This window comes from Haemorhous mexicanus, chromosome 2 (assembly GCF_027477595.1).
Source record: "Haemorhous mexicanus isolate bHaeMex1 chromosome 2, bHaeMex1.pri, whole genome shotgun sequence".
In the NCBI taxonomy this organism is placed as follows: domain Eukaryota; kingdom Metazoa; phylum Chordata; class Aves; order Passeriformes; family Fringillidae; genus Haemorhous; species Haemorhous mexicanus.
This window is the reverse complement of record NC_082342.1, coordinates 54,705,240-54,728,228: the sequence shown is the minus strand read 5'-3', so window position 1 is coordinate 54,728,228 and position 22,989 is coordinate 54,705,240. Positions and strand designations below refer to the sequence as shown.

At 40.5% G+C, this 22,989-nt stretch overlaps 1 protein-coding gene across 3 annotated transcripts in view; it reads left to right on the top strand.

The window, feature by feature from the left end:
- Positions 1 to 5,222: 5,222 nt before the first annotated feature.
- Positions 5,223 to 22,989, top strand: part of DCLK1 (doublecortin like kinase 1) — a 227,091-nt gene continuing 209,324 nt past the window's right edge. For all 3 annotated transcript variants that reach the window (XM_059838866.1, XM_059838867.1, XM_059838869.1), the window contains exons 1-3: positions 5,223 to 5,479; positions 8,481 to 8,869; positions 18,232 to 18,578. In XM_059838866.1, the coding sequence (XP_059694849.1) occupies positions 8,494 to 8,869; positions 18,232 to 18,578 (723 nt within the window). In that variant the 5' untranslated portion in view covers positions 5,223 to 5,479; positions 8,481 to 8,493. The remainder of the gene's footprint in view (positions 5,480 to 8,480; positions 8,870 to 18,231; positions 18,579 to 22,989) is intronic.

Here is a 22,989-nt window from a genome sequence, read left to right as displayed (position 1 = left end):
TAAAAAAAACCCAAAAAAACCCCAACAGTTTGTGCATTTAAATTCATAAAGCATTCCATCTGTCTCTCCAAATGAAAAAGACAGTCCTGAAATCTTCAGCCTAGAGCATGTGAATACCACTGAGATTCAGTTGAGGTCATTGTTAACATACATATTCTAAATTATTTAAATTGCTTCTGCTAAAGGTTAGCAGTCAGAAAAGAATATCAATTCAGTTTAACTAGTTTAAACCAAAGACCAGCAAAAATTCAGATCCTACACTCCAGAATTATTTTAATTCAGCTTCTTGGCAACAAAGGAGAAAAATTATAGAGTTTACTCAAATATATATCTTTCTATCTTACAGGATGATGGAGAATATTTGGAGATGGATAGAGTTGTTTCACAGGTAGGATTTGACCCGCCACATGGGTGGTTCATTTATAATTTATAAACTCAAAAGACAGGGCTTTAGGTTTAATTTGGTAACAAATACAAGCAAATCAAATCAGCAAAACATCTCTTTAAACATGTCCTTACTCATACCTGAAATAATATATCTGAAAAAAAAAATAAGGGACATAAGTCTGACAAGCCAGGCTTCAGCAGAAGGTCTTTCTTTTACATAGTTAAAGCATTCATGGAATATCAGAAAGTGAAATAAGATAACTTTCCAATACTGAATATGTTCCCTTCACAATGAGACCTCTTTCCAGAGGACAAAGATATAGAAATAACTTTAAGAATGTTTTGTCCAATGACCAGCATGTAATTATATCTGCTCTATGTAAAGAGAACTAACTCCTGGTCGGCAGTTTAAAAAGATCAATTTCTCAGAGAAGTCACTTATAAGGAAAAAAATGAGGCAAAGAGTCTGAATAATTTTACCAGATTCAAAAATCCAGTTGTGCAGTTAGAGTATCGTCTTTCTTTAAACACAGCCTCAATGAAGAGAAATACAGGACAGATAATCTAGCAACAGCTTTTCTTTTGCCCATTATTGTTAAGTCTGTGACAAGAGAAGTAGGAATGACAAACATATGAGAAATTATTACTGAGAAATTTTACAATACCAATGAAGAACAGACAGAAATATTCAATGAATATTTCTTCATAATATGGTCCCATCCCTGTCATGAATGCCATATGTTTTTTCCTAAAATAAAATGAAAATTTTTTAGTACATGAGTCATTTAAAAAGAAATTATTACTGGTCTGCCTGAACAATTAAGATTGCTGTTCAAGAAATTCTAGGGTGTTAAGGATGTAAAACATGGATAAAGCAAAGGTTACATTTGGACAACACAAAAAATACAACCTTGATTTTATAATTCTATCTGTGCTGGAATCACTAGCAGGTAAAACAAATGGTTCGTGATGTAATCAATACCAGAAGTGATTGTGTAATTAGTGACAATGAGCATGTCAAACTGGGCAGGTTTCTGGGTGAAATTGTTGGATATGATTGATGAAGATGACTGCACTGACATACGCTTCTCTTAAGCGACAGACATCCAGTAGTATATCAGCCTAATTAAGTGACTGGCTTTGTACAAAATCAGTGCAACACGCAATAATTAATTGTGAAACGGCTAAATGGTGGATCTACAAATGCAAGTATGAACAGCTAACCACCATCCCTTGGGTAATGCCTGAGGAATTTGTAGAGTTCTGCTGTTTCTCAGAAGTGAGTTTTTCCTGACATGAGGCTGGTGCCAGGACTCCCAGCCCAGCCCGGGCCGGCGCACGGCTCTGCAGTGCCCAGCTGGCTGGTGCCGCTCCAGTTGCTCAGATCCCTGCTGGGAGCTGGCACAGGCTGTTTGCTGAGCTGGGCATATGCAGCAGCCTTAGCACCGGTTCCCTTGGCCTGGTGTGGCAGCCTGAGAGCTGAGTGCCTCTCTGATGAGAAGTGGAGTGAGCTGTAAACACACCCTTGACACGGCTGCCGTGGGGGATTGAGCCCCGCATTTCAGAAAATGCTGTCCTCCACTGCTGCATAAATTTATGAGGGGTCTGAAGAAATGTTTAACAACATTAATGGTAAAATTTTCAGATGACATGAAATGCATAAAGCACTAAATAATGCAAAGAAAAAACAGTTTTCCTGTAGGGAAATTGACATCCTTTAGTGAGCCAGGATCATTTGAACGTGCTTTTTGAGACAGCTGAATACAAGGTCATTCAGCAGGAACAAAGAATGTAGGTCACGTTTTGAAGACTGGAGACTGTGTCCTGGAAAGCAGTGACTCTGAAAAGGAATTAGGGGTCACAGTGGTTAGCAAACTAAAGAGAAGCTCCCAGAACAATGTTCCAAGGCATTTGGTACAGCCTTCAAGACACAGGAGTGTTGGATGGTGACATAACTGCGTCTGATTCTGCTTTGACAGAGGTGCTCAAAAACTACAAATGTTCAGAAAAGCTGAAACTGTTGGAAGACTCTTAGATCTGAAAAACTTGATCAACAGAGATGAGAAGTCAAAGTTACTTTATCCAAAGTGAAATGACTGTAAATATGTGGTTTATAAATATGCATTTACAGGAGTCTTAGAAATACACCGTATTTCAAAGTCTGTCCAACAAGGAAAGACAATTTTCTATTAGGAAGACAGTATACTTTGTTAACAGAATTATTGTATAGCTGTTGAAATGTTTTATTCAAGTTTTGTTTCTATTTGGTATAGCGTTGTTTAAATTCAAATGGAGAACTAACACAAGAAAAAAGGTAAAGCGTATTTTAAAGTGCTTTAAAAAATAAAAGCATGGTAAGAATGGTTGACAAACAGACTACAGTATTGAGTTGTGTCTTTATGTTAGACATAAAACTTCAAATGAACAAAACAACATATTTTAAAAGATACTTTCCTACTGGCTTTATACTCTTGCCTTAATTTATACTGTATTCATTTCTTTTGACCTTTTTTTTGATATAGTCAGAGTGAAGGTCTTTCTTGAACATCTGTGAAATATTTTGAACACTTAAGCTAGATGTTAATAATACATGTCAGAGAGATGTAAACACCAATGGGAGAAATAAATTATGTACGTGAATACAGGGCACTATAGCTAAAGTAATGAGTTGAAACATAAGAAACTTCCATTAACCTGATCAGCAGAAAAAAAAATTCTTTATCATTGCAGGAATTCAACTTTTAAAGGATGTTTCCTTTGGGGAGCAGAAGCCCCAAGACATTTAAATGAGACATTTACAATGAACTGAACAAAACAGCACTGAAGAATATTAAAGAACACTCCTTTTTCAGGACCACAGTGGTATTTTCCATCTCTAATCTTTGTGATTGTCTGCTTTTTCTTATAATTTAAGACTGTAATGAATATTTTATTTGATTGTTGACCTACAAAAGAAGAGGTTTAAAGAATAAAGTTTTGTTGTAAGACTACCAGAATTCTTTTAGTTTTAGTTTCCATTCTCCCCTCGCATATACCAGTTACCAATATCACTGATATCTGTTTTGTCTAAACACAGACCAGGACATTTTCAAGCCAAAAAGACTAAAAAGCTGATGAAATAGTCAATGTGGACGTGCTCATTTTTTAGGAACTTGTATCTAAAAAACAAGTCTTTATAGTAAAGTGACTCTGCACCTCATTGTCCATAGGGGAAGAGTTAAGTGCCTCAGAACAAGACCCACAAAAACTAAACTAGGCGGTAAGAGTGTGCTGAGGACAATATTGTACATTGAATTCTGACTCTTTTTGATGCTCAGGTTAATTTTAATACTATTACTCCTTTGAGCAGAGGTTTTTCTGAAGGTTTTAGGTGCTCATTTCTCTTTCAAATCTAGGGGAAAATGCGTGGCCAGAAGACTCCTGCTTGCTCTCTTCTTTAGTGATTAAAGAACTCCTCCAGGATGATGAAGACAAGGCAACAATTAATTTTTCTCCTTTAGGGAATCTCCTGTCTCCTGAGAACCTACGTGCGGACTTCTCTAGGGGAAAAGAAAAGAAAGGGAGTGCTCCATCCCCTTCTTCTTTTGAGTCTCTTATATTTTTTGTAGATGGAAGGCTGGGTTTGCCTTCAGAGAGATTAAACAGGAACCTCTATTCTGATTAAAGGTCTATCAAAGGGAAAAGGGCAGCCTGGGCTTAAGTCCCTGCTCCATTGATTGTCTCTGGATTTATGGATATAAAACACATAAATTGTCTGTAATACAGACACACAAAGCCATCTTTTGTCCTTCCCAAATGAGTGCCATAACCATGAGGTTACAGACTAATTCCCTCTCTCTGATCTAATGCATTTTTAATTCTTTCAGAGTGGAGCAGCTCCAACAGAAGGGACAGACTGTGTTTTCTTCTCTTCCATATCCCCCTGGACCATAGGCTGTTTACCTGACAAGCAGAAGAGGGCTGAAGTCTTTCCTGCACAAAGGGGAGCAAACCAGATCCTTTGCCTTGAGAAGGATCTCACCACTGAAATTTTAACACTAAAGTGAAGAATAACAAACCTATGAAAAGAAAGCATCAAATATGGCTGAATTTTTGCATGCAGGTTGACTTATCAAACATGCTCCAAGACCTGATGGGTTCAGGGGTTGGGTGACTCAGTCAGATGAAGCCTGAGATGCCCTTTGGCCAAATACATGTTCTGAGAAATTTCATCCTAAAAACTGTAACATCTATGGAAGTTAGTCACCTCCAAGGTCAGCTGTAACTAAGCGAGTGGTATGAATAAGCATGGCTCCTGGTTTTAATGCCTAAATTCCGCATCAATCCCACCTTCAGCACCCAAACCCTGTAATGGACCTTTGGGGACTAGGTGGGATTTCAGTACTCCGCGCCCAGGCGCACCTCCTGGAAATGCCAACATACCCATTTGCTAAAATTACTTCCCAAGGCGTTTTTCAGACTCGGGCCAGATGCCCCCCTCGCCAGGCACAGCTCTGCCCCGGGCACAGGCAGCTCCGTATCGGGCACGTCTCACGAGCCAGGGCTGCCCGGGGCGGAGGGAGGCGCGGGGCGAGCAGCGACCCGCGGTGCGGCCGGGATGTGCCCCGGGGCAAGCCCGCCGGGATAGCGCCCGATGGTCCCGGCAGGGCTGGGGCAGGGCGCGCTGCCCGGAGCGGCTCCGGCGACGGCATTCCCGCAGCGCCGATGGAAGAGCGGCCCCGCAACGGGAGGGAGAGAGGGGGAGACAGCGGCGGCGGCGCCGCCCTCTGGAGAGCGCCTGGGAGAGGCTGGTGTGAAGAGCCGCATTTCAATGAGGGCCGGGCTAATGCAAATCACTGCAACCGGCAGCAGCAGAAGAAAGGCGAAGCAGCTGCAGCTCGGGCTCCCCAGCAGCGCGCTACAGCCAGGGGAGGCGTAACAAAGGCAGCAGAGCCGCTTTCTGCGGCAACTACTGCGCCTACAGCCGGGTGGTCGCGGGGGGAGGGCGGGAGCCGCCGCTCTTTGGCCGCTTCCCATTCCGAGCCGCCGCCTTCCCTCCGCGCCCGGCCGGCAGGTCTGAGTGAGGAGGTGCCCGCCAGGCTGCGGAGAACAGGTAAGAGCCGGGGCCGGGACCGGAGCCGGTGCTGGGGCCGGGGCCGTGCCTGCCCTGCCCTGTCCTGCGCGGGGGCTGCGGCGTGCGGGGCCGCCGGGGCGCGGTCGCGGCGCGGAGCGATGCACCTGTGCCCATTGTGTGGGGCGGTGGCCTCCGCCGGGCTCCGCGGGCGGCTCCGCGGGCGCGCAGCGAGCGCCGGGCTGCCGGAGCGCGGTCCGGCCCCGGGGAGCGGGCGCGGCGCTGCCCCGGGCATCCGCGGGTCGCGCCGGGCAGTCCGCGGGGGGCTGAGGTGCCTGGTGCCACCTCCGGAGGAATGGGCGTGTTTCACACACGGGTCCCCTACCCCTGCAGGATAAAACCCATCTTTTCGTGAACCCTCTGCCGCATGTATCCGTGTTCCCCCACCAAACCCGCCGCCCTCCCCCGGTGGCTAGTGGTCATCCGGCTGCTTAGTCGCCGTATGATCTGCGCTGGGTCCCAGTCACATCGCGGCGTGGTGTGGTTTTTTTTTTTTAAATCAGCATGCGTGTTTTTTTCATGGAAATGTTCCTCCACACCTGTATTATAAATAATTCTTTAACAGATGTTAGGGTGTGAAGTGTTGGCATGGTGGTTTTTCAGGGGCGTGTCTCTTCGTTTTTGCCTATCTGCCTGTATAAGACTATATATTTATACACACAAACGGAAACATCAGATCAAATTGTTTTGGATTTCTTTGTCTGCTCTGACCTTGTGGTTTAGACACGCTTTTCTCTACATACCAGGACTGTACAGCTAAAGGGGGGCTCTATTTCAGTTTTAAGGATGTATTTGGGAATTACAGACATTATTGATAAAAGCATAAACGTGTGGAAGAAAGGACAGTGACTCACACTTCTTGCCCCTCATCCAAAATTAATAAAGCTGAAAGAGAATATCTTCGTCTAAACTTTTTTTTTTTTTTAAGGGGGGTATATTAGAGATGGTTTCAGCAGAGGTAACAGCAGACCTAAGAAAAATCTATTTTTCTTGGCACGGGAATTGCTTCAGAGATACAGTTTCTGAATTGTGCTTTCTGGGATTGTTTAAATCTGAATAACAGGTTCTCACTGGAATTGGATGGGAATTAAAATAACTGACAAAATTTTTTTTAACATGGAAGCAGTGATGGTGTGTTCTCAATCCTAAAATGTGGCCACTAAGCTGTATTTTGCATTTAACCTATAGAGTGAAATGCCACAGCAAACGTTCTTGTTCATTTCACTGAAATGGGATGTAGTGTGCATGGGAAAAGCAGAGATTAGTCTTTTTTTTACATATATGAGAAAACACATACACTGTACTATGTGTAGGTACTTCTGAAGGATTTACAGGTATAAATCCTGCATTTATACATAAGCATATGATCCTGTGTCAGTGTAACAAAGTCAGTTGTGAGCTGTAACCAAAGTAGGGTAAATAATTTCCACTAGGGCCCCACATTTGCCTTAGGTGCTTGTGCTGGTCCAGCACATGGACTGCTCTGAGAAGCTGCTGAGCACATCACCTACAGCTTCGCACCATCAGGGTCCAGCTGCATAATCATTGGTTTAATACAAACTTTTGCAAGTCAAAGAGCATCTGTAAGTTTTCCTCTGTTTCCTCCCACTGTTCTACAGCTGGTTTGAATACATCTTTTTTTTCTTAATGGTCGCATCATTATGAGTGGTTGAAACAAAGCTAGTTCCTGCTGGTTTTTGTCTTTTTATTGGAAATCAATGAGAGAGGCCACTTCTAAATTAGGTCTATGTATCTGTGCTATAAATAAACTTTCAGTGCTTTACTATTCTGCAGACAACTGCAAATCTAGATGGCTCCTAAATTTAAATGAATATGTTTAGAACCTAATGATCTTTTGATTATTTTATTTTTTTGTATTTTTGTGTCTTCTGTTTGTGAAGATTAATGTGCACTTTGTATTATTTAGTCTTGTGTTGGTTGTCAAAAAGTAACAGAAGTATTTGCCTCTTTGGTTTTATTTCAGAACATGTGAACTTCTGTTTATGTAAACTGTATTGAACAACGGGGATTGTTTTGGTCAGGGCTGACTGGTGTTTCTCACAGTCAAACATGGGAGACACCAATTGCTTATTTGCTCAATGACACTGATTTTATCAATCCTTTGGTGATGGCAAAAGAAGCTCCTGGCCTTAATCAATTTGAATATTAGACTTAGGATATTAATAATATATCTTGCAAGACATAGAGCGTTGAAGTAGCTTGCTCATTGAAAAACACTGTCTCCTGGTAGATTTTTTTCTTTAATGTTGTGCCATTTGAGCCCTTCTGTTGGTTCAGAGTGTGTAAAGCATTTGTGCAAGGACAACTGAAAGAATTTATTACAAAACTTAGGCTGTGAGGTTGCAGATTCCAACCATATTCCAATGGCTGGAATATGCAAGTAGTTTTTAACATTGGGATTGACCCACTGAATCTGTGATAGTTCTGGTTCTCATTGCCAACCTGCCAGATCTATTCCTCTGAAAATTTCTTAATTGCTTAGTTGTTGGCAACTGGCAGCCCTTCTGAAACATCACCTCTTGAGATCACAGTTGCAACCAAGAGTTTAGTGGGGGCAACCAGTTGAGAAGGTAGATGAGACTCAAATAGCACCTGAATATAACATGAGAAAAAGTAGAAAGCTGATGCATTTATTCCTTTTTTCCAATAGGTCAACTTGGTCACCTTGTTTTCCGAGATACTGAATTTGAACAAACACTTCTCAGTCTTTGCTGATCGTTAGCATTTGGGTTCATGAGTGGCATTATTAGGACATCTAACTTAAATGTAGTTCTTAAGGCATGGCAAGAGGCTTATGTGTGAAATGACCATGTGAATGTAACGTGGTTTTATTCAAACTTTCTTCTCAACCAAGGAAGTAGTCCCCTGTAAGAGCCATGTATAGAACAGGAAGTCTTAAACTGAGCTCCCTTAAAACTTCTAAGTTTCTAAAGCTTTTTCTCTCCTCTTGTGCATTCCTTAGGTTGAACTCCAAGATGTCCCTGGGGAGAGATATGGAGCTGGAGCATTTTGATGAGCGTGATAAAGCTCAGCGGTATGGCAGAGGGTCCCGGGTGAATGGTTTGCCCAGCCCTACCCACAGTGCCCACTGCAGCTTTTACCGAACCCGTACTCTACAGACCCTGAGTTCTGAGAAGAAAGCCAAGAAAGTTCGTTTCTACCGTAATGGAGACCGCTACTTCAAAGGGATTGTATATGCCATCGGCCCTGACCGCTTCAGGTCCTTCGAGGCTCTCCTGGCTGACCTGACCCGAACTCTGTCCGACAATGTGAACCTGCCCCAGGGAGTGAGAACAATCTACACAATTGATGGCTCCAAGAAGATTTCCTCCTTGGACCAGCTAGTAGAAGGTGAGCAGTAAGATCTCGAGGTGTAAAGTTGAGTCGGCCTTTGTCTAATCTTTTAAGTCTTTCAAAAGAGGTAACAGTATTCTTATTGATAAAGGATTTTCAAGGGTCTGTCTGACTAGAATTGTGGATATCTTAAATGATGCCTTGAAATATTGTTGCCTTGCTACTTTTTTCCTTCTTGTTGAACGTGTCTAAACTTTTCCCTTCAACATAGTGTTGATAGTCCTGTATCCTGAAGATTGCATCTAATCCTTCTTTTCATAAAGATGCAAGGTCAAACCAAAGAGAGTTCAGTCTGTTAAACTTCAAAAGTTCTGTGCTGCTAATGAAACCTGTGTGAAATTCAGTTCAGATGTTTTTGGTTTTTTAAGTCTATGAAGCCTAGTGAAGAGCTGTACCTCTTTTCTACAGGTAAATATGACTTAAGTAAAATACTGGCCTCTCATTGCATGGCATGAATGTTGGCAACCTGTTAAAAGAGTAATATCATAGCCATGATTCAGCTGGGGGTGGATTGTAAACTTTTTTTCCTCTGTAGCATATCCCTTTTCCCCAGTCATAGGATTGGTAAGGTTGAAAAAGACCTCTTACATCATTGAGTCCACCTATTAACCCAGAACTGCTAAGGCCACCACTAAATCGTGTCCCTAAGTGTCAAATCTGCACATCTTAAAAACCTACAGCGATGGCCTGTTCCAGTGCTTGACAGCCCTTTCCATGAAGAATTTTTCCTAATACCCAATCTAATCCTGCTCTGGCTCTACTTGAGGCCTTTCCTCTTGTCTTGTTGCTTGTTACTTCTGAGGAGAGGACCAACACCCACCTTGATGCAACCTCCTTTCAAGTAGCTGCAGAGATCTTAGGTTGTCTGTTAAATAAGGCTCATGTACCTGCACTATAAACCATCACCAGTGGTTTAGGCAGAACTGACAATTCTTGGTCACTGTCAAATGTCAGACATGCCAGTCATTAATTAGCCCCTTGAGAACAAATTTATCACTCCTTCAGTGATAGTTCTATTGCTTCAAAATAAGCTGTCAGCATTAATCAATTTGAATATTAAACTTAAAAAATTAATAGTACTTTTCACAAGTTTTAAAAATAGCTAAAGTAGCTTTTCCAACATGAAATGCTTCTGGACTGCAGTGGGTTTCTAGTGTAAAACATCAGAATGTACAGAGTATGAAGGCATTGACTATCACATGGCCATAAATGAGTGTTTCTTACCTGTGAAGTTTAAATGCCGGTACTTGATTGTGTTCCAAGAAAATAAAGGTGGAACAATTGATTCATTATTGCTTCCATTCTACCCCCGGCCCAAGTGTGCCATGGACAAACCAGTAAAGAATGGATAGACGGCCACAGACAGCCAATTTAGAGTTGTAACAGAGATTGTAATTTCTATGGGATTTTCATTTTTAGCAGCAGGTGAGAGAACTTACAGTAACAGCATGTAATGAGAGGATCAGAATAAGGCTAATATGGAGAGAGGCGAATAAAAGGGTAATGGCAAATGTGGCTCCTGAAAATGAGCACAGCTTTGCATAGCAGGTGTTCAGCCACCATTGGGTTGTCTCCTTTTTGTGTCATAGCAGAGAAAAGCTTTTCAAGTATTGAGAACCCGATATTATTGATAATCTTCCTTGTGTAAAAAGGAAAGTAGGGGGCAACATGAAGATGATCCAGAAACAAAATTGAAGGGGTGGGATTGTCTGCCTAAGTAGCAGGTTTGGGGGATAGGACCAGAGGTGTAGTGAAATAGCAAGGAAACTGGTCTGAGGAGCAATGTTATCAATTTCAGGGCACAGTAAAAACTATATTTGTCAGGACATTATTTAATTGCCAGAGAAAATCAATTTCTGGGAGGAAAGACCAATATTAATCAACGTCTGTTTAAAAGCAGTCTTTGTGCACTTGCTTATTTGATTGGTATGCTCAACAAGAAGCAAGTTTCATTGATGTTAATGTTGATTTGCACAGTCCTTTTGCAGCCAGTCAGAACCAGCTTTGAAAATAAAGAACTGAATTCAAAAATAAATCCAGCAACCTGTAAGATTGGTTTATTTTGGCATCCTAGTGAAGAATAATACCAGCTATTAATCAGTCAGTCAAAATGAATGACAGTGCAAGAGCCTAGGTTTATTTTAAAAAAGGCATTTGGGATTTCTTTTTGTCCTGTGGGACTTTATTCCTTACCCTTTCAATGAATACATCTTCCCTTCCTGGTATAGTTCAAGGAGGACAATCTTGTTTTCTTGTCCCATTAGGACTGTGGGATTTACAGAAGTCAGTCTTTGTGTGGAAGAAGAGAGCTACATCCTCCTTCTATCTGAAAAGGGTCTTCTGTTTATTTGTATAAAACTGCAGGGTGGGTTGTTTCACTCACAGAACTTCACAGTGGAGCACGGGTTCATATATTATTAGCTCAGTGATGGTTTTTGCATAAGCCTCTTCCACTCTTTGCTATACAAATTTATTAGAGTTTGGCTCATCTGGTACAGCATTAATTAGCTTGAAGCTGTGCTTTGTGTTTAAATAGCTGGAAAATCACTTGATTTTTGCCTCTTGCCAAATGACATTTGTGCTCCAACTACTGAAATATCAAGTATTGCTTTCTTCATGGTGAGGCTATTCCCTTCCTGTGTGAATTCACTAATGAATTTATTTAGACTGTTATAAATTTACGTGATTGGGGGAACATTGATTTGGTGATTGCAATGTAAAGCAAATGTGTAAAGCCTTGATTTTAGTTGGTTTTTGCCTTTATGCCTGAGGAAGTGAGGAAGTTCCTGTATTCTTACCTTCTCATGTCGTACATAAAGGCTCTTGAGGGAAATGAGACAGCAGCCACTGTCTTTCATCCCAGAGCTAAATACACAGAATTGCATGAAATACAGTCCCAAAGGAAAAAGATTGTAAGAGAGCTGTTTTTCTTCAGTTATATTTAGTTTCATTCTGCATACAGTTCAGAGCTGGCATGGCTGATGCTGGTGATATAGATTATTTGGAGATGCATGGACACATTTTCTCTTTATTTGAAAGTAATGACATCCCTGGGCATAGGAGTTTCGTGGGTTTTTGGTTTGATTGATTTTTCTTTTTTTGTTTTTGTCTCCACCCTTCCCCCCCCCCCCCCCCCCATTTTTGTTTGGGTTTTTTGTTTGTTTGTTTCTCTAAAGACTTATGCATGTGAGATTTGTTGGAATTTGATAACAAGAGGTATGTACTGTTGTAAAAAGTTTCACATGGTCTGTAACTTCTGTCACCCTACATGAAGGAAATAATGCAACGGATCCAAGTTCCTACTTTTTGTCAGCCCTGATGTTAGGACCCTCTTACATTTAAAGAAATGGATTCTGAATGTGATGTGACTTTATTTCCTAGGCATGACATACAATCAAAGCACGTAGATAAAGATGAAGTTACTCTTCAAGGCTAAATTTTTTAGCTGTAAAGGAAGTTTCAGGAAGGAACTTTGCTTCTCCAAAACTGTATCAACCTTAGAGCAACTGTATCTTACCCCCAAAATAAACAATGAACATTGCAAGGCAACTCTGAAATAAAGAGTATTTACGGTTTTTACTCCTGCGGTCCTGCTATGTGGAACAAAGACCACAGAATCAATCTGTAGCCAGAACGGCATCTCTTTCTCATTAATTTTATTGTAATATTACCTCAGAGTTTTGGGTATGAATCAGAATTGATTGTTTTAAGTTTCTACGATACCTACCACAAAGTTAACCCTGCAGCTGAGAGCTGGCAGTCAAAGACCAGCCGGAAGCCCCAGACCACAAGGCAGAGAGCATACTGGGAAACAATTTTGTCACATGTCAATATTGGGTGCACTGCCAAATGATTCTAAAGACTTCTGTCTGTGTCTGCATGTTTTGTGTAGGCATAATGGCAAAAACAGTTTTAAGGAATATTCTCAAAAAGAAAAACGAATGCCTCTCAGGGATTACCTCAGAGCCACAAGCCTTGTTGAAGGAGCAGTTTGAAAGGATGCAGATATGCCAGCTTTAAAATCCAGTAATAGCTGTAGCCAGCTAATAACTCTTGGGAGATGTGAACCTTGCTGCAGGGCAGAGGAAATGCTGGGTCACATGAGGACTGCAGGAAGGCTCCCGTGATGGAGGCAGGCAGTTTGTGCTCAGAGCAGCAGAGAAGCTGCCTGCCAGTGCAGGGTTCAAAAGGCAGCATCTCCTTGCTGAAGTGATGGGCTGCGAGAGTTCCTGACTTGTTTTGTATATGGTCTTGCTACTCCTACTGTCACCTCATTTCTTGTGTCTCAGCTTCTCCTTCCCAGTATTCCTGCTGCCTTCTTGACTCTGCCAACCACTCAGGTGTTGTTGGTGAGGAGCCCAGCCAGGGCAGGCTGTAGGAATTGATTGACGTGGTCTCTGATGCTCTCTAGAGCTAATGGCTTCTTTCTTCTAGATCGTGCCTACCTCAGCAGCTGGGAGTTGATGGGCTGGAAAGATTCATATGCATTTGTAATGTGCTATCAAAATAATAATATTAAAGTATCTGTTTAAATGTTTGTAGAGCTCAATCTATGTGGACATTTGTTTGTAGGATTAAATTTACACTGGATATTTACCATGGACTTGATCCAGGGCTATCAAATTTAGGGAAACTTGGACTGAATCCTGTGGCAGAAATGGCTGCAATCCTTATATTGTTTAATAAACAAACAGCTGAATGATCCTGTTGCATAAAATAGTAGAGGGTTGTTCTGGCACTGTTTATTTGATTATTTTGTTCATCTGTTAGCCTGTTGATCATCTTTTATCTTGCTTAACAGCTTCTTGGAAGTCCATATGATTTCTTATTCTGGGTGCTTTACATTATTTTTTGGTGGGCTTTTTTTTAAGTGTGTACAATGTCTATCTTACTTGTGACAGAGGGGACAGAGGAAGTATTTTTTATGAGGAAAAAATATCCCAACTTTTTAGTCTGAACTGAGAAGAAAGTAAGTTTGTGAAAGAAGTCCTTTCCAAGGTCAGAGGAGATCTGCTTTGAAGTTTTTGGTGCATCTCATTGCTGGGTGGACATGTGTAGGTCAGGTTTATTTCCTGTAGATGCTCCATCTCTTTTGCACTGTTGCATTTTTTTCAGACCCTGCAGGAAGACAAGGCAGCAGCAATGTAGTTAAAGTAGGTTATTGTTCTATTAACTAACGCATTTGGGAACTATCAAGTATCAGTAATTTATTTCATTCAGGTCATCTTCTTTTTGCAATCTGCTCCGTGTAGTGAGGAGCAGTGAGAATTTTTTGTCCTTTCTCCTGAGAGATTGAGATTCTGCCTTTTGTATGTATAAAACCAAAGGGTAGAAGTGAAGAAAGGCACGTATGCTTAGGCATGGAGTGCTGGGGGTGCTAGTCGCTTCCCCATCCTCTTAACATATTTCTTATCCTATCTGTTGGGGAAATGGACCCCAATAAATCACTGCAAGTTAATAAATTAACTTTACATTCCTACTACATACTGTACTCCAAGGAATCAACACCATTTTCCTTAAATTGGTAAATCCTGACCTCCACAAAGAGGGGTAGATGTTCCCTCTCTGTGATGTTCAAACAGATTCTCTCTTCCTTCTCTAGGGTTTCTACCTAAGATAACTGGTGTCCTCATGAAGCCATTTTAGGCCAAGTCACCTTCAGCACAGAAAAGCAACACAAAAAATGGCTTTTAAGAGATGATGTCTCGCTCATTCTTACAAGGAGAATATCAGCAAGCTGAAGAAAACAAACTAACTGCTGATACCAATGTGGAAAGCAGGGAGACACTTGCATCAGGAAAGCTCCAGTACTTATGTGCAGTGATTCAATGTCTCCTTAGCAACCACTTTGTACACACAGATATTATTTCTACAAATATTTAATAAGTGAAGCAAGCCTTGAAATTCTGTCATGACCCATCAGAACTATCCTCCAGTGTTGCATGTCTCTGATAGGTCAGTTACATTGAATTTTGACAGATGTGCAACTGCAGGTAGTAGGTTATTTTTTTTCTTTTTTTTTTTTTTAAAGCATAAACAATGTTTTGGAATCTGCCCTTCTACATGATTAGATTTATGATTAATTTCTCAATGTTAAGATTTATTTTATTGTTCCAGTTGGCATTTCCCAGAAGTGTTAAGCATTTATACAAATTAAAGTGTAAGGTTACTGACCAAAAGTTTGAAACTGACCAAACAAGCACTGTGCGTCTTTTTTGAAAGGTTCCAGTGGTAGGTGTGTTTCATTTGCACTGTTGCTGTGAAGAGGCTCTCAGGAAAGGGATACTTTCTAAGGTGTAATAATCACTTTTTTTCCTAGATGCCAGATCTCCCAAAGCAACTGGGTGTTCCCCTTTTCTTTTCCTAATGGCTATTGATACTGTAATCAAGAGTCAAAATTCCATTAGTGACAGATGACTGCGCTGTGAAACACTTGCTCTCCTCTCCTGGGGAGCTGCAATCAAATTGTCACTGTTAAATTGGCTTTGTTGTCTGTGCCCTTTGCTTGATCCAGTTTCTTCAAAGAATCCTTCTCAACACTTGTTCTGTTAGGAATCTAGTGTCTGGAGATTGTTAATTTCTTCTTCCAGCTGCCAGTTACTCAAAGCTGATGATGAAGAAGCAATAGCTAAAGCAGGAGATGGATTTACTGGAGTTTTATGTCATGCCCCTTGTGAAATCTTTTTACAGTCTTCTCTCCTGGAGGTATTGGTGAAAAATAAGGGAATGAAAATCTAGGTGAAGACCTTTTGTCCTTTTATTTGAGATTCCTCTGTGTACAAGCACCAGAGGTACTAAAGGTTTTTATTCTTACAGGCCTGACCCTTAGGACTGGCATGCATGAAAATTGCAGTCCCTAGCTAATATCTAAAATAGTTTTAAATAACAACATTATGGGAGAAGTGTCTGTATTTCTGTTAACCCGTATAAAATAGTTCTTACTAAAGGTATTTAATCTTTGAAGGCCTTGGATGCTCTGCCTCCAAGGTGTTCTCTAGAAAAATATGAGCCTCTTGAAGGGAAAAAATTATCTTGGTGTAAATATTTTAGTGATATGGTACCATTGGAAATGAGGAAAGGGCAAAAGTGCTTATGTTCAAACAATCCCAAACTTGCAGTGATTCTATTGGTCCTTTTTAAATGATCATTCATATAAATTTAGTTTTGTAATGAAGAGCTGATGTGCAGTTAAATGCTACAAGGAATCCATCTGACCTTTAAATGTAGCTGATATTAAAAATCATGTGGAACGCTGTCCTTTCAAGAAGGGGAACCAAAAGAGTTCTTAATAAATTAAATGTAAATCTTCTGAGAACACTGTGTATCAACATTTATTTATGAGCCTACCCTTTGAGAAGTGAGTTTTAATTTGAAGACTTGATTTTAAATAATGTTATTTTCTGCAACTGCAGTGAACAATTTCCCTAATAGGACTGAACCTCAAAATCCAGATCTGTATCTCCCCTCCAAAAAAACAAAATAAGAGGTTACTGGTGGATTTTACATCTTACAGCCAGCACAAGTGTAGAAAATAAATTTTGCTTAAAAATTTTTAAGAGACTTCTGTAAATTATTTTATAGAGCAGGTATTGTATTGAGAGCAGTCTTAATCATAGTAGGATTTTTTTTTTCCTTAAAAGTTTCTAATTTTGTGGATGTGGTTCAGTGAGTGCATTCTGACCTGGCACTAACTGAGAAGCTAATACTAGAACAATTGGACAGGACATGGACAAAAGAGAACTTGCACTGTTTGACCACTCATTACTGTAGCTGAGCCCTTCTAGGCTGATGTTTCCATATACATATCTGTCTATCTTATATGTATGCAGTAGCTAAAAGGAAGTGCCTACCTTTATCCAAACCTCAAGTCCCAGTGTTGCCTGCCTCCATTTTTAGATGCGGTGACTCTGCGTATCTATACCTCCTTGCGTGCTGCAATGTCTCCGGAATTGGGTTGGGTGCCTTGAAACCTTAGAATTTCTGTTCAGAAATTAATTTTTTAATACTTAAATTTCTTTTAATGATTGAACTGTGAATCCTCTTTCCTTAGGGTAGGGGTCATTAGGAATATCTTTGGTTCTTGGCATAGGAGGTGCATCACTGAGTTTTGTTCTGGTTTTGTTACCCTGGGCTAAATTTCTGACATGAAGGCCTCTGTGCTATTAGCATGCAGTGAACTCTTGAACCCAGAAGAAGTAAAACATCTCAGATGTCTCTGTGGTATTGTTCAGGAAAGAATCTTGCATTATTTGTGATTTAACTGTAGGCTGCCAGAAGGTGTGGTCTTGCTGGATCTAGTATTGGTTTCTTTGAGGTTTTTGGTTGGTTGGTTTGCTTGTTTTTCCTCAGACAGAGGATAAACTGGATCAGCTTGATGTTGCAAAATTAGTGTCTTTGGTGTGTTTAGTCAGATCACTGAGCTGATCAAACTCATCCATTGCTACTGCCAGCACAGCAACAGTCAAGCTCAAGGGAGAGTTTGGGAGCACCCAAGCAGGTGCCCCTTACACAGCAGCCTTCAGCTGGACTGGATTCAGGTGCTAATCTACATGGAGCTGGGTTTTCTGGCTGATTTCTAGCTCCCCAGAAGTTGTGTGGGTGTGGTATTTGCAAAAATATTTTGCTGTAGATAATGCTCCAACAGAAAGAGGAACTAATAGCCACTATTTTTCTTTTAAGTATGGTAAATTTGTTGTGATGAGAAGTCTGTAATTGCTACTCTTTGTCTTCATTTCCCCACATATTATATATTTAGTCATAATAATACAGGGAGGTTTCTTGTCTATACATATCCTGGGTTTATGATGCCTAAAGCTTAAAAAAAACAATTAAAAAATCAAATGTTAACAAATTTCCATGACACTTTCATCCACCTTCTTATAAAACATTATTTGTAGCCTATATTGTTTGGTAATGTTTCATAGTATTTCCTCTGAAATATTTGGGGCCTGATGTTTTCTTAGGAGTGGGCCATTTAAGCATGAAGGCTGGGGGTGTACTGTGATAATGTTCTCAGGCTGGGCTGCTGGTGAAATACAAATGCTGTTTACTGTGTTTACTGACAGCAGTGGTCCCCACTGCAAATAGTGTTTTCTGCTAAGAAAACTGCAGCTTTCAAGGATTTTTGTAACAGCATTTCTTGAACAGTTAGCTGAAGAGTGATATTTAAATGATCACTCATTTTGTAGTCAATAGCATCTGAGAAGGGAAGAGATCAATATTTATGTGCTGTAGATCAAGAATGATAAGAATAATATTTAATAATTTGAGAATGATTTGATTTTGTATTTTCCTGCATTTTTCTTTTTTTTCTTCCCTCTCCAATCTGACTTGCTGGACTTCTGCTTTTGTTTCCACAGGGGAAAGTTATGTATGTGGTTCCATAGAACCCTTCAAGAAACTGGAGTACACAAAGAATGTAAACCCTAACTGGTCAGTGAATGTTAAGACAACTTCTACTTCTCGTTCAGTGCCATCTCTTGCCACTGCTAAAGGAGGTGCTCCAGACACAAAAGAGAATAAGGATTTCATTAGGCCTAAACTGGTCACTATCATCAGGAGCGGAGTGAAGCCACGGAAGGCAGTCCGGATTCTGCTCAACAAGAAGACAGCACATTCCTTTGAACAGGTTCTTACTGATATAACCGATGCCATCAAGCTGGATTCAGGGGTGGTTAAACGCTTGTACACGCTAGATGGAAAACAGGTAAGAATTTTCACGATGACCATTCTCAGCATGAAGGAAATATAATTTTCCAAGAGGAGAAGAGTAGTACATTAGCAGAAAAGAGTCCCTTTTGCTTTAGAATGTACAGCCAGACCTTCCACTGCTTATAGTGTGCTTAAGATCTGTGAGCAGCTCAGGAACACCATGAAACATTACTTGGCCTTGGTGAGGGTCTTGCCATTTATGATAAATAATAGCTCTAAATCTGTTCTGTTGAAAGTGTGATGTGGTTTTGGCTCTGCACGCCGGAAACGTAGGATGAAGGATGTCACTTAAGCTCATTCTGTTAACTTGTTTCAGCTTTTTCTTGCAGCAGTTTTATGAGTCATTGCGCTTGGCTTTCCGTAAACTGTAAGAACAAAGTGAGGACGCGGTTCACCATGATAAATGCAGACCTACTGCTCTCCAGAGTGACTAAATGATAAATCTTATTGCACCTAAAATGGACAATGAAGAAGGTGCAAGCTTAGAAAATGAATGAGCTTTTTTCCTTATTGCAGGAATAAAGGTAGGATTATGTGTGGGGCTCACATTTATTGAGGAGTCTTTTGTAGGTTTCATGTTATTTCTTCTGTGAAATACCTTCAAGCAGTGTCTCTTTTTTGCTGACTTATTAAATTGCAGCAGAGTGAGATTTTTGAGAGGCTTCCTTTTGAACTTGGGGATAGAGGGACACGAAAAAAATGCTACAGAATAATCCTACTTCTTTTTTATCTTTCACTTTATTTGTAATTTTTCTATGGACATGTATTAATTATAGCAAAATGGGAGAAGCTCTTAACCTGCTGAAGGGCAAGGCTAATTTCAGCGTGACCTGAATTGATTTAGAGCAATGGTGACTCTAGAGAAATAAGGCAGATATTTGCATTTACAGATGTAACTTATTAAACTGAAGAAGTCTCCCTGAGAAGCTAGAAGCTGCTAGAGACCGTGATATTTCTGCTGCAATACGGTTGTGTTTTTACAGATTCTAGGTTCAATGATGCACAGATAAGCAGCAAATAGTGTTGCTGTTGTGAGATGCTGCCAAATCTGCCTGATACAGGTAAATCAATGCTCAGCAAGATCTGGTGATGTCCTAACACATCTGCAGTTACTGGGGCTGATGTGCAACCATAGCTCCAGAAACAGCTACAGCAGTACCCTCTGATCTCAGAGAGGGCTGTTCAAAGGACAAGCTGCTTATTCAGAACACTGGTTCAAATCAGGGCCAAGTCTGGCTTGACCAGAAGTTCCTTCTGTCTGCTGTTTTGTATCAGTAACCACTGACACCAGGTACATACAGTAGTACAGTTCTTGGTGACTGTGTACATGCCTGTAATGATCTCCTTACTGTGACTTTATTGGGAACTTTGACCTGGAGGAAAATGTGGATGTGAAATTCTTTTTGTCTGCAGCAAAGTTGAAGTATGTGTTGGGAGAAACTCTCAATTCCTGTTCTTTCTTGTCTCATGCTCCAGGGAGCACTAAGACTAGTACATTTGAGGAAAAAGTTGAGATTTTCAAGCTACAAAGGTCAGTGGTTGTCTCTGCATTACATTGACAGAAGGTCTTGAATGATTATTCCAGTTCCTGCAAACCTCTCAGTAAAAAAGGAATACATATGCTTTGTATTTTATATGTAAATAAACTTGTGGTTTAGCTCTGAAGAAATGCAGCCTGGAAGGATGCCAGTGTTGTCTCCTGGATAATGTGCTCCACTTTTATCTTTTTGTATTTAAAAGATCCCCTTTAATGATCCTGCTTAGAACAAACCAAAAAAAACCCCTTTACACCTTTTTGGAACTCTAACTCCTGAAATTACCTAGTATTATCCTACTACTGGGGCAAAAGAGATGACCAGATTTTCTTGGCCCTTATGTTGGCATAGTTCCGTTGAATCCTTTGTCAACTCATGAGCTTTGACTTGAGCTTAACTCAGTGGTGTTTTTGTTGCTTACCTTGTAGCCTGAAACCCTCGTGTCCAGAAGCTCTTCCAAGAGACTGCCATCTCCACACTCCTTTTCATTTTGGATATGCACATGGAATTGTGTAGCTTGCTGTCTAACCCCCCTGGAAAGGTCAGGGTTTAGAGGAAGGGCTGTGTGTGTCCAGCAGGTGTAACAGAGACTTTGCTTTCTCCATGTACGGAGCAGCTTTGCTGGCAGGAAGGGAAATTAATGATTCCATGCTCAGCAGGAGCAGCCTGTTGCTCAGCCCTGAGTGGGGAAGTCATTGATTTCCTGTGCTGCTAGGCAATTGCTGCTCCATTTTTCTTTGCCAAAAGCCTGATCTCCCAGATGGCGCTGGGGACACGATGATAGATTTTTTTTATTGCTAAATTCAAGCTGTGAATTATTACTGGGAGGAAATCCATGGTAAATCCAACATTTTTCCAGTACTATTTGTAGTTGGAAACTTCTACTGTGGCTCCTGCTGGAGTTCTGAAGGTTCTGGAAAAGGCTGTGTTGAGAGGCTAAATCTAACAAATCTGTGATTAAATCTTTCAACACTAACTTAAAAAGCAATAAAATCTTGAAGCTCTGAGTCAAAAAAGTAATATACTGTAAGGATAAGAGAATAAAGCTCTCTTGGGATCATTCTTTGGGATTGAAACTTAGAGACATGCTGTTCTGTACTGTCCTCTCTTCTGAGTTATTTTGTGAGGCCAGCACTGGAATTGCCCTTCTAAAGCAATAATGAGTCCCCTCCATTGTTAATGCAGGTGGACAGTGTGGTATGTATATTGTGGTTGGATGCTATCATTACATGCCTCAGGCTAATAAAAGAAAGCAGCAGGAGTCAGAGACTTAACTGGGCATCCAAGTTAGGTGGTTGTGCCATAATGACACTACACTTGGAAAAATAATACCTGTAAATACTTAAATACTTGTCCTCACATAGCCTTGTTAGTTGTGATGTTTTGATCTGTATCTCTAAAATATGTTAATAAACATTTTGTTCAGTTAAGAGGAATTTAAATTATGGGCAATAACATTTGATGACAATGTAAAGAGCTTGTCATGATGAAAGAGGTAGTACTTAGGCAATCAGAACCTCCGGAGAGTTTAATTAACAGGAGAAAAGCTCCCCTTTGACATCTAGTTGATTCCCCATCCCAAAAATTCCTTCCTGGTTTTGGAAAATTTAGTAAGTTTTCATGCACATGATGCTTTGTCAGGGTTTCTTAGAACTCCAGGACTTGATTAGGTAGGTGTGCTGTATTAGCCATTTCAGCTTTTTAATTATGAAATAGCAAAAGAAAGGTGTTTGGGGTAAACCAAACCAAAAAGAAGAAAGTAAACTAAACACAAAAAAACCACAGGAAAGGAATCCTTAAAAAAGCAAACCCCAACAAATTTAACCAGTCTGTCTCATTGGGTCATTGGCAGTTCAGGGACTAAAACTTGATGTTTTCCAGTATTGGGTGGGTATTGACTTAGGATTTCATGCATTACTTTAGTTTTATTAAATGATAATAAAAAAAGTTTCTCCTTACTAAAACCAGGGTAACTAGTGGCTTATTTGCATTTCCTTATAGCCCATCAGATTTTGTATTTTGCCTTCAAGGTCTTAGAAGCCTTAGAATATAATTTCATTTGTGCTAAAAACGGTACAATATAAACTGCAATCTGATTATAAAGCACACCAATGGCCTGCATTTAGCATACTTTTTTTAGACTCCTCAGAGCTGGGTAGGTTTCACACTGTGTCTGGAATAGTTTTCTATATACTTTTATGAATACACTTAATTTCCACTGGTACGAGGGTCTTTTTACTCTAGAGAAAGAGGTAGAATTACTTCCCTGTACCACAGTGATGCATTAGAAGATGGTGGGACTCTCAGAAGTGTTTAACAGTCTTATGAGCACAGGCCAAATTCAAAAGCTTTCCAGGGGGAGATCTTGAGGTGTTTTCCTTGCCAACTTTGCTATGTAAGGAAAATGAGAATAGAATGAGTAGGTGTAATGGCTGCCTGTAGAAATACAGATAATGAGGGCATGCTCCTACTAGGAACACTACTCAATTTTTTAGGTTAACCTGATGTTTAAGTTCATGAAGAGATATTGTCAGCATTGGCCCTTAATATGATCACATACTTGTGCAGAGAAGAAATGCTTTCTCATGACTGTAATGTGTCTTGCTTTACTGTAGCTGCGCTGTTGTAGTTTGATTTCTAACCCTTCCTTAACAGAAGGTGGCATTTTTAGTTTGATGTGCATTGAAAATGGCCTTCAAAAAGGCAGTGTGTGGACACAGTGCAGACACTGAGGACACAAGCTGTGTGTGGAGATAGAGCCCAGTTGCTTTGTTGCAAGCTGTTGTTTGGTTTCTGTTTGCTTGGTGCACTTCTAGAATAACACCAATGACTGAAATGGGAGAAAACTAATCAAGGTCACATTTAACAGCA